Consider the following 11,941-nt stretch of genomic DNA (forward strand, 5'->3'; position numbering starts at 1 on the left):
TGAAATCTTTTCGTCTTCATAAGATATATCCTCGGTCGAAGAATCTACCAATTCATATTTAGATTTGATAGAGTCTATCGGCTCATATACAAAAGGTATGTCATTTCCAATCTGCTCTTTTGTCTGCATTACTACTCTTAGTAATATATATGCATGCTTGTTGTCTATCTCTTCAATAGTTTTGTCCTCAAAAATATAAATATTTTCATAATCGTGCTTCTTATCAAAAAATTGATCTCGGAAAAAATTAGCCCTTAAGTTTTCATCCTTTGTAGACTTCGAAAAATCAATGTCCTTATGGTTGATTTCTGCCGAAATCAGTTCGAAATTAATCTCTGGATCATATATTTTATCATCACTTATATGCTCATTTAAATCCTTGTTAGGTGATGCTGGATTCAGAGAGATAGATAGTTGATTATCCAAATCATTATATACCGGAATATCTTTGCTTTCTTGTTCGAATTTCTCTGAGATACTACTGTCTAGGCTAATATTCAAAAACTTATTCTCAAAGAAATTCCTGCTGGCCTCTAAGATATTCTCATTAAGAAGAGGATAGTCACTTTTCAATTCTTTCTTCAACTTGGCACACATCTGCTCACTGGTATAATTCATAAAATTTGGAAGTGAATTCTTTCCAATAAAAATAGAAGAGTTGGGATAGTATGAATACTTATAATGCGATTTGTAGAATGGAAATGGAATATCTCTAATTTCACCATCTTCCGGATGTTCATTATTCATGAAAGGGTACGTAAAAATTTGAGGAAGAGAGACGATCAAAATGAAATAATATTAACATCTAATGTGGCTAAATAAAGCAGTCATTAGTTACAAGATCTCAATATTTTTATGCCATTCTAATAAAGTTTTTGTTGCATGAAAAAATAAAGCCACATTAACATCTGAAAGTTGTTCTGAGTTGATGATCTGAAAAGATTTTCTTATTTGTATAAAAACTAAAGAATATTGGCATAATAATATAAAGGACACAATGTTTCGAGATAATTTTGGTCTCTATAACTAGGAGGAAAACAATAAATATTCTCATATTGAAAGAATAACGAGTTCAAGAGAATGGGTGCTGTGTCTCAAAAGCAAGAACTATATATAGCAGAAATGACCTTTCTAATATATAACTTCTATTCCAATTCTTACCATTTGAGCCATTGTTTTTGTTTTGTACTGAGATTTGTTTCATGTCGAAACTGTTTAATAAATAATCACACCTTAGAGTAAACAACATGATGTTTGAAGATTTTGCTTCTATCCAATATATGTACTGGTTCTCTAATGTTCGAAGACGGGCAGTGTATTCCTTTACAAATACCAATTCAACTACATTGAATAATATATCCATTGAGAGGATATTAAGATATCTTATGGTTCTGATGCTACCTTTGACTATTCTCGCCTCCAATACCAATCTGTCCCTAGAGGAACGCTGTAAACAGTTTTCCATCCCCAAGGGTAGTTGTTTGGAAAGTGCCTATTATCCTACTGAGAATTATGAAAAATTCCTGCATTCATTCAACTATCCCATTTTAAAAGATAAAAAATGTGAATTAGGAAAATGTAGAGCCTTTTTCTATAAAAATGAGTGCGATATTTGCGAAAATGAAGAATGTCTTAAGGAGTGTAATGGAAAGAAGAGTAACAAGCATGAGTTGTTGGAGTTTATAAAGAATATTATAGAAAAGAAGAATTCCAAATCGTTTGATTTGGTTGAAAATGGGTTGAATAGTAGTAGTAAGAATTGTGACAATAGAATATTAGATCCTACATTTGACCTGGTAGATTCACCAGAGACAATTTATCACACAATAAAACGTAACAAAGATAAGACAATAACTCGCACGGTAATGGTCAAAGAGATAGAGCCACCCAGAGAAATACTTCCAGCAAAAGAAAGATTTCAAGTTAGCGATAACATATCACCCACGGTCCATATTAGGCCCATAGAACCACAGACAGTAACAATCCAACTAGTTAATTCCAATGATAAACCAGTTGCTACTGCATCCTCTTCCACAAATTGCAATATTGTAAGCACATCAACTATAACAGCCCAAGCTCCCATCATTACCACTCAAGCATCAGCTATAACAACTACGCAATCCATATCAACAGCCTCTGAAAGCCCAAACATGAAAGAGATAGTAGAGTTAATTAAGGATATTAAGGAATCTAGAAAATCACATATCAATACTAATAGGAAGAAGCCATGTAATGATAATGATGAAAGCCATAGGTCAGACGGTAAAGTTCTTAACTCTTCTGTTAACCATGAGGTTTCTATTACTCTTACGCGATTTGTGGAAAAAACAAAAACTGTTGAGAAGCCGCTTACGCTTTACAGGGAATTTACCACTACAGTAGTGAAGACGAAGCCAATTACGAATTACAAAGTGGTAACATATACTGAAGAGCTACAAAAAACAGCAACCAAAACAGTTGAAAGAACCATTACAATTACTCAACCTAGGGAAAATGCGAAAATAGAAACTGAAGTTCCAAAACAGGAAAGTGCAGCCGTTATAAGCACTGCCAAACAAAATATCTCAAGCTTATCTGAAAGAATGGTAACTGTAAACAAAACAGTAACAGCGAGTTGTTCACTTGAAAGAACTAAACCAGAAATTACAAGTAAAATGCCACCAGAAGCTATTACTACTACTGTGACAAACGTTACTAAACCTATCAGTGTAACTACTAAGCAGGAAACTGTTACAGTTACGGAAACCTCAACTAGTATACCACCATTCACAACCACAACATGCATTTCCACAGGTACCAAGGATATTTCAGTGTCTACGGTAGTAAAATCAACCACGGTGATATCTAGAGTCTTACCCGAACCACCTATCACCACCACTGATAGTAATATGCAAAAGAAGACACAAACAATATATAAAACAGTTAAAGAGCAAATTCCACCAAGAACGATATACAAGACAGTTCATGAGAATAAAAATAGTGATGAGGTTATGAGAATGAACTGTAGGAAGCGAAAGCCTGATACGGGCATTAGCAGTGCATGTGATAGTATGGAAAAGACATATGAAACAGACATTACTAATGGTAAGGAAGTTGATGGGCATAATGTAAAAGAGGACTACAATTCTAGAGAACACGAGGCTAAAGGCAAAGCTCTCAAAAATCGTAAGAAAAGAAGGCGTACGGTCTATAATACAATATATTCGACCAGAGCTTCGGATGATGTAGTAACAACTACTGTATTTTTATAAATAAAGCAAAAGTAATATCTCAATTACAGTAAATATTTATCTTTAAATAGCATCTATTCATCCTTCCGTAATACTGGTTTTGAGTTTTGATCTAAGTTGGATGTGAGGTTATGCTAACTACGGTATAATGTTCTTTGCAAATATTCTCTATTCATCCCATCAATATTTTATAAATTTTTGCTGCCCCATAAATGAGCTGTGAATTTCGTCCAAAAAGTATTAAGCTGGACTTGTATACCTCAGAAGAAATAGTTAATTTAAGTGTATGTGAAATTACCATTCCAACATCTTTTGATATGTATGGGTATCCAGTTAGAGATGGCTTATATGATTTGCGCTTAGGTCCTTTGGATATGAGCCAAACCTGTGAAACATGTGAAATGGGTATAGTTTTTTGCCCTGGACATTTTGGACACATTCGTTTATCTCATTCTGTTTTAAATCCATTGCTTTTCGATACACTTTATGCTTTATTTAAGAGTAGTTGCTTTTTTTGCAAAAGATTAAAATGTACGAATGATGAGCAAATTCAATTCTTTTCAGATATTCAAACCAACAAACTAGGAATTCCAAGGATTACAAATACGACGATGGAAATGCTGGGAGAAATTATGGAGCTGTCCAATAGAGAGTACGGCACTATGACTTTTGATAAACAAAAAGGTAGTGATGCCAGTATGTCAAATATAGAGGATTCCAGCACAGCTAGTACTTGGAGGGTTGCAAATGACATTCATTCTGAGGAGACCATCCATTTTATCAGAGTTGGAAATTTCATTAAAAACTGTATAAAAAAGCAAAAATGTCCCAAGTGCAAAGTAAAGGTAAAGAAGTTAAGTAAAGGACAGAATTGCCGATTTTTGACTACAGATGACAATGATACCATTTATTCTCTTACTGGAATGGAAATAAAAAGCCATATGGTAGAATTATTTCAAAATGAAAGTGCTATCATGTACAACTGCTTTTCCACGGATGATGCAGGGATGTTTTTTATAGAATATATGGCAATTCCTCCAAACAAATTTAGACCTGCTAGGCAAGTTGGCCCAAGAATTTTTGAAAATGCACTAAATGCCTCGTTCACTCGAATTTTGCAATATTCCACTCTTGTAGAAAATGACTATAGATTTTACAACGACTTACAGGGATTTGTCAATTTGTATTTCGACTCTGCAAAAAATGCTGGTGCTTGTGGCCATAGACAAATTTTAGAAAAGAAAGAAGGATTGTTTCGAAAAAACATTATGGGTAAGCGTGTAAATTATTCAGCCAGGTCGGTGATTTCTCCAGATCCTCGACTGGGAACAAGAGAGATTGGAATTCCCATGGTTTTTGCTAAATGCCTTACATTTCCCGAGAAAGTAACACAGATTAACCATGATAAGCTGAAGTTGATGGTGTTGAATGGGCCTGACGAATATCCTGGTGCCAATTTCGTCAGAACGGAAAAAGGGCTAACGAGTTTGAAGTTTGCTAGTGAAGAGACCCGGCAGATATTGGCCAATACTCTTTTGGAAAATAAAGTGGTTTATCGGCATTTGGTGGATGGAGATTTTGTATTGGTGAACAGACAGCCCACTTTACATGCTGTGAGCTTGATGGGGCATACTGTAAAGATATTAAAAAATGAAAATACCTTGCGATTGCATTATGTAAACTGTAAGCCCTATAACGCAGATTTTGATGGGGATGAAATGAATATTCATTTTCCACAAGATTATAATGCAATCGCTGAAATAGCCAATTTGTCATTAAATGATTTTAATTTTTTCCTCCCCTCAACCGGAGAGCCAATTCGGGGGTTAGTACAGGATCACATTGTAGCGGCAGCAAACTTGACTATGAAAGATTCGTTCTACACACGAGAAGAATATTATAGTCTAGTCCATGCTGGTTTAGGGCTTTATTTAAACAATGGCAGTAATAGTGATTCGCCGCATAATTACGGCGGTATTACTAATATTACGAGATACAATTTTGAGAAGCCTTGTATTTGTTCTCCGCTAGAATTATTTTCTGGAAAGCAAATTGTTACAACTGTTTTAAAGAATTTAAAATTAGAAGTTTCCTTGGAAGTGAAGTCTAAGATTAGCTATAAATCGAAGGATGGTCAGTATATTTCAGAAGACAATCAAACAATCTTTTTAAATGGGGAAATGGTCACAGGTGTTTTAGATAAGGCAAGTTTGGGGACATCTTCGTTTTCCTTAGTTCATTCTTGTGGAGAAATATATGGGTATTCTATATGTAATGATTTATTGACTATTTTCGGTAGAATAGTAAATGAGTATTTGTTTTTAAGGTCATTTTCTATTCGTTTCGATGATTTATTGATGAATGAAGCTTCAGAAAGGATAAGAACGGAAATCTTCCAAAAGGGACAGAAAGAATCCATTATCACCCAACATAATAGCGGTTTTTTTGAATCGAATTGTGCTGCTGATGACAAGATTAGTTATTCTTCATTTAACTATTTGGACGATTCGATCACGGCTGAATTAGATGGAATTATGAGGAGCTATATGAACTCTATAACTTCAAAGGCTGTGGAGCTCTTGCAATACGGCTGTTATAAGCCGTTTCCTAGAAACAATATGGTAAATACCATAATGAGTGGGGCCAAAGGTTCGATGGTGAACTTGAGCCAAATTAGTTTATGTTTGGGCCAACAGGAGTTAGAAGGTAGGAGAGTTCCATTTATGATTAGTGGGAAAACATTACCATGCTTCCTCCAAACAGATTTATCCCCAAGTGCTGGAGGATATATTTTCGAACGATTTTTGACTGGAATTAATCCTGCAACATTCTACTTTCATTGTATGGCCGGCAGGGAAGGGCTTATTGATACTGCAGTCAAAACTGCAAATTCAGGATATCTACAAAGATGTCTAGTAAAGCATTTAGAAGGAGTTATTGTGGAGTACGATAGGACTGTCAGATATGAGAATAAAATTATACAGTATTCATATGGAGACGATGGAATAGACTGTGTAAAGGACAAGTATTTAAGAAACATATCATTTTATGAGAACAATGCAAAGGAACTTCTGCATAGAAGACACCATAATGAAAATATCAATAGCAGAAATCAATATATTGCCAGTAATGCGAGTGGATTCAGTGAAATGGTAAAATATGAAAATCTATTGCCACAGAATTATCTCAATCTACTGGACAACTCAACCTCAAACGCTAATCTAAAATTATTTATGAAAAATCGCTATATAGACTCCCTTGTTAATCCAGGACATTCTGTAGGGGTTATTGCTGCACAGTCTATTGGAGAACCAAGTACCCAAATGACCTTGAATACTTTTCATTTAGCAGGGGTTGGAGGAAAAAATGTCACATTAGGAATTCCTAGGTTAAGGGAAATAGTTTTGGTGGCAAGTAAATCGATCAAAACCCCGATCATTACAGTCCCAATTATCTGGGATACTCTAAGTGAAAAAAAATACTTTTCAAATATAGATTTGGGTCATTCAAGGAATGTAAACAATGCCAGGGAAACTTCGTGCACTCTTACCACTCTAGAGAATGCTTTTAGGAAAATAACTCTTTTAGAATGCTTGGAAAAGATTTCAGTTGAAGAACAGACTGTTGTTCGAAAAGGGGAATTCAAAAAGCACATATCTATTACATTTAAACTACGAGAGTTACACAATGAATGTGCAAAAGTTATCGATATGAACTTTTTGGTAAAACTGGGAAAAGAAATAAAGAAAAGAACCTCTGAAGTGGGGATTTCAGAACTTAGAACCTTTTCATCTAAAGTTACAGAGAGGGATGGAAGTGATAGTAGTGATGATGATAATGATTCAGAGAACGTCCAAACAAGATTTGCTGACGATGAAGAAAGGGCAAGAGATGATATTAATGACGTATCAGGATTTTTGGCAGAGATTCCTGAAGATGAAGAGGTGGATGATATATTGGAAGAAGAAATTAAATTGGATAATCTGAGGAAAGTGAGTTTTGATACATTTGTATTGGATATTTACTATTCCTCAGATTTCCGAGTACTCCTCTTGCCCATCATAGAGCTGATTGCCAATAAATTGGTTGTTAGAGAAGTAAATGGCTATACAAGAGCTAGAGCGAATAAGGATTCGCTTGTAATTGAGGGCTCTAATTTTGGAGAGCTTACATCCGTCTGTGGAAATATTGATTTGCTTTATCATCTTGACTTTTATAACAGTAAGTCAAATGATATATATGCTATTTATAAATATTTTGGGATAGAAGCGGCCAGAGATGCTATTGTTAAGGAAATAGCAGCAGTTTTTGATGTGTATGGCATTAGTATCAACATTAGGCATTTATATCTTGTGGCGGACTATATGACCAAAGATGGTGAATATAAAGCATTCAATAGAGGAACATTCACCATGGACAATTCATTCCTTCAAAGAATGAGTTTTGAGAGCTGCTTTACAAACTTAAAAAACGCAACACTTTTTCATCAAATTGATTGTCTTAAAAACCCATCTGCAGCCATTACAATGGGAAATGAAATTAGTAATGGAACAGGTTTGTTTGATATTCTATATGGTATGTCAACAGTGGAATAAAATAGTTTAAAGGTATTTTGAATGTACAAATAACTCGTAACATTTATAGTTTGATAGGTATGAATCTATGTGGAAATAGTTTAAAAGTGTAAAGACAAGGACCGAGATAAATAATATTTTAAATCATGTATTTTCTAATCAATCCACAATAAGCAATAGTTAATTGCAAACTTGTTATTTTTCTTTAAATATCATATTTAAGCAACATTTTTCCCTCCAAAAATCTAGTTTATTGCATTTTTTTAAAAGGGTTAAATGGCAAATCCTTTAGAAATCGAATTAGAACTTGGAGAATCGTCAGTGCTTTGGAAGATAATTTACCAAAGCAAGAAGATTTCCAAGGCCAAGCTTGATGAAGTAAATATTTCCGAGATTCTCCTGAGTGTTTCTAAAAAGAACATCTCATTTAGATCTGCAGCCATAATACTATTATCATTGGCAAAAATATCATCGAGACAATGTAAGGGAATAATAGATGATTGCCGTCGTTTTTTATATGCTATGTCTGGAAAATCTAGAAATTTCAAAACTTCAGACATTGGAATGAAGAATTTGAAATCCAGATCAGCAATTCGTCAGGATGAAATTTCAGAGCTGAATAGTAGTGTTCTAGAGGTAGAAGATGATATGATAGGACCTATGATGTCCTTTGTGGATGTAGGCATCGATCATGTGGATATGGTACCAGACGTCGAACAAGTAAGAGAAAGTACCCTGATTAGTGATTCAAGCATACCATTTGATTCTATAAATCCAGATCAAAGTTTTAAAAGACGTAAAATAATTGAAGATAAAGTTGCAGAATCGAGCATATCAGAGTTTAGAAAGCTGCAAGGCCAAACAACTGGTCTTTTACAGAAACCTGTACAATACATTCCACCTGATATATCTATGGAAGGATTATTTATCCATCCAGACATATTAAATATGATTAAGCAGGAGATTTTAGAGATTAGAAGCAATGAAATAGAAAGACTATCGAGTTTAGGTAGTGACAATATAGATGCTGGCTTTGATTTTGGTAGTATGAACCATAGTATTGTGCATGACTGTTCAACTCAGAGCGAGTCACAGTCTGTAATTAAGTTGGAAGAGTTAGAGATGGAATTTGTTTTTGACGAGATTGTTAAAGATTACTCTCAAAATTTGAAAGCATCTGCGTTTTTTGAAATTCTCACAATGGCCGCAAAAAATGAGATTGACATTACACAGAATGGAATGTATGCTCCAATTCTTTGCAAAGTAATAAATTAGCTGTAATCTATTTCTATTGAAGTTTTGAATCTTCATTGCACTAAACCACGTTTTTTCGTTATTAAAATCAGTAATATGTCCCAAGTAACAGAGATCTTGGCACCACATAAAAAAGTGCATTATTATGTGTAAAAATGAAATTAATTTATTAATTGTAATTGTTCATAATTTTGGCAACTTCATTCTTAAACTCCAAGGTAGAAGTAAATTCCTGAATTTTAGAACTTCTCTCAGCTTGCATCTTTGCAGATTCTTCTTCTCTCTTCTTCAAATTCGTTGTAATGTCTTTTGCGAGATCACCATATTTCCATCCAAATTTGCTTAAAAGCTGTCCAAGTGTACAAAACTTCCTTTCTGGATTAGCAGTAATACTCAAAAGTGCTTCTGGGAACATAACTCTTTCAACACCCTCAAATTGCTTAGGAATAGCTTCAAATGTGGTAAGTCTGGCAAGGGCAGATCCTCCTCGGTTAGTCTTACGAGGTACCATGTTTCTCATAAGCTTTATGAAATATTTAGAAGGCTCTTTGTAGTGAAACGCTCCCCTGGCAGGATTAACAATACATCTCTTGTTCTTGTATTCCTTATACTTACCAACGTGACGATATAGAGGCCCTGTAAAAATACAGTTTTCGGTTGCCACTACAGTGATGGAATATCCTTCTAGAAGTTTCTTAGCAACAGCAGCAGCTAATTTTCCTGCAACATGGCCAGTTGCATCTACAACAATTTGTTTATTATCCATTGGGGCAATTTTTTCAAAAATTTTTACAAATAAAATCTTTATATAAACAGAAAAGATAAGGCTCCAAACAACAACCCAGTTCCAGGACATATTCTATGTAGATGAAAAATTCAAATACAATTAAAAAATTCATTTTTATCAATGCTTGGAATTTGGCATGTAGAAGAACAGATGGTAGGATGGTCTCTATATAATATTGAAATGAACAGAAGAAACTATAAACAATGTATCAATAGTGCTCTTCGATATATCTATTTAAAAACCCAACTTACTCTATATTTATATAATGTTTTGTTATTATTAAAAACCTATTATGTCTATGCTTTAATCAGTGCAATCTATTCTATTATCATACAGCTGCAAATCTCAGGGTATTTGCAGATACACGTTATCTTTATTTAATCATTTCAATATAAACCTATACATAATTTACCCATAAAATGTCTTCTTCCTCTTTTTCTTCAGATGAACTGGACATAGAAATTGTCAGTGGCAAGCCAAATATTGAAGAGGTTGATCTGATTTTATCAAATTGTAAATATATTACCCAATTTTCCGGTTTTTTTGAAAAATTAGAGAAGGTATCGTATGTCAAAAGCGATGATACAATTTTGGGAATTATCGGATTTGCAAAATTCAGTGATATTAGCCAGCACATTTATACTAAAAAGGCTATAAAAATTCCAGGACTAGATAGTCATAAAATAATGTGTCATGACTCTCTTTGGCTTCTTTTCAGCGAGAGAATCTGTAATTTGCCCTTGCAATATGTAGTACAGCTTTACAATGAAACTGATTTAACTTTTCAAAGATATGCAATAATTTCAAAAATGCAACAACTTTCGGGGTCTCAATTGAGAGAGGTCACCCATACATTTCCTGAAATTGATAAAAATGAACTAAGATCAATTCCTATCAAGCAGGAAGAAATATTCTTGTTAAAACACAAAAGATCTGTGTTTTCAGTTTGTGGAGAGCCCTACAATCTATTCGTTCTGTCCAATGAAGAGTTGAAAGAATATTTAGAAAAGATAAAGTTTGAAGTAAATTCAGAGAACTAAATAAATAAACCTTGGAACCTGATATACTACCATCGATTTTGGCTTTCCTATCCAATATATCCTTTTAAAATTACTGCAAATATGATTTGAACAACCAGCTATTAAATGCATAAATTCCTCTTAATTTTATATTACCAATATGTTTCTGGTATCAGTAATTCTTTTTTCACCCTTAAAATGTCTTCTGATTTTATGATTGACGATGATAAAAATTTGTTTTATAAGAATAAGTTCATCCAGAAGTTACGAAAAAACGTTTATAAAATCGTAGACAATGGTGAATTCTACTTTATTTTAGATAGTTTTGGAGATTGCTTTAAAGTGAAGATCTCCAAGATTAACGAAGTTGTTAAATCTGTAGAAAAAAGCATAGATAATAATTTATTTGAGTTTATCTTTGGAATTTTAGGAATGCCAAAATATTTTGATATTTTTTATGAAAATTTAGTAGTGAGGGACAATTTCAACCGAATATTTATCTATACCCATACTGGGCAACTGGTGAGGGTGCTCCATTTTAAAGATATCATGACAGACATAACAATAAATAAGAAACTGACGATTAGATTTGAAGATAATGAATTTACAGAATTTGATCGGAATATAACTATGAATGAAATATAAATTCGATTTTGCAGCCATTTTTATTATGTATTTTGGGAAAAGGTTTTTTGGTCAATTTCTATTGGGATCCTTCAAAAAGGAAGGAAAGGATTTTAAAAATGGAGAATAGGGGGATTGAACCCCTGACCTCTTACATGCTAAGCAAACGCTCTACCACTGAGCTAATTCCCCATAACAATTCGGAAATATTAATATTTCAAAGTGGTTATATTTCCTTCGTTCCACAATGTATGAACAGAATCAATCTTTGAGCATGGCAAGAATATATCAGCTCAATTATACTGTTTTTTAACCATGAAATATTTTTTGGTTGGACAAATATATGGGATGATACAAATACTAGGTAACATTATGAAGCTTGCTGGTCTGTTCTTTGTAGAGGTAGAAACATATGCTTTTTATTGATTGTTTTTTTCGGAAAAATGGAAACTT

General features: G+C 33.7%; 1 protein-coding gene and 1 non-coding gene across 2 annotated transcripts; one reads left to right on the forward strand and one right to left on the reverse strand.

The window, feature by feature from the left end:
* Positions 1 to 3,841: 3,841 nt before the first annotated feature.
* Positions 3,842 to 7,295, forward strand: LOC147075385 (DNA-directed RNA polymerase I subunit rpa1-like). Its single transcript, XM_085942465.1, has 3 exons — positions 3,842 to 3,926; positions 4,368 to 6,382; positions 7,266 to 7,295. Exons 1-3 carry the CDS (start codon positions 3,842 to 3,844, stop codon positions 7,293 to 7,295), a joined length of 2,130 nt encoding a protein of 709 aa, XP_085798591.1.
* Positions 7,296 to 11,608: 4,313 nt separating this feature from the next.
* TRNAA-AGC (transfer RNA alanine (anticodon AGC)) lies at positions 11,609 to 11,680 on the reverse strand. The gene has a single exon. It is a non-coding gene; the product is annotated as a tRNA-Ala (tRNA).
* Between the last annotated feature and the right edge of the window lie 261 nt (positions 11,681 to 11,941).

Source organism: Rhyacophila brunnea, unplaced genomic scaffold, assembly GCF_057557595.1.
Source record: "Rhyacophila brunnea isolate RB1 unplaced genomic scaffold, BYU_Rbru_1.0 scaffold_145, whole genome shotgun sequence".
NCBI classification, from domain to species: Eukaryota; Metazoa; Arthropoda; class Insecta; order Trichoptera; family Rhyacophilidae; genus Rhyacophila; species Rhyacophila brunnea.

What these genes read in the sequence shown, in the direction of transcription:
- LOC147075385 (XM_085942465.1), top strand. Translation starts at nt 3,842, where the DNA reads ATGGAAATGCTGGGAGAAATTATGGAGCTGTCCAATAGAGAGTACGGC. An exon ending in ACAAAAAGGTAGTGATGCCA is followed by an intron (nt 3,927 to 4,367) that starts GTATGTCAAATA and finishes CCACTCTTGTAG; the next exon opens with AAAATGACTATAGATTTTAC. An exon ending in CGAGTGGATTCAGTGAAATG is followed by an intron (nt 6,383 to 7,265) that starts GTAAAATATGAA and finishes ACTATTCCTCAG; the next exon opens with ATTTCCGAGTACTCCTCTTG.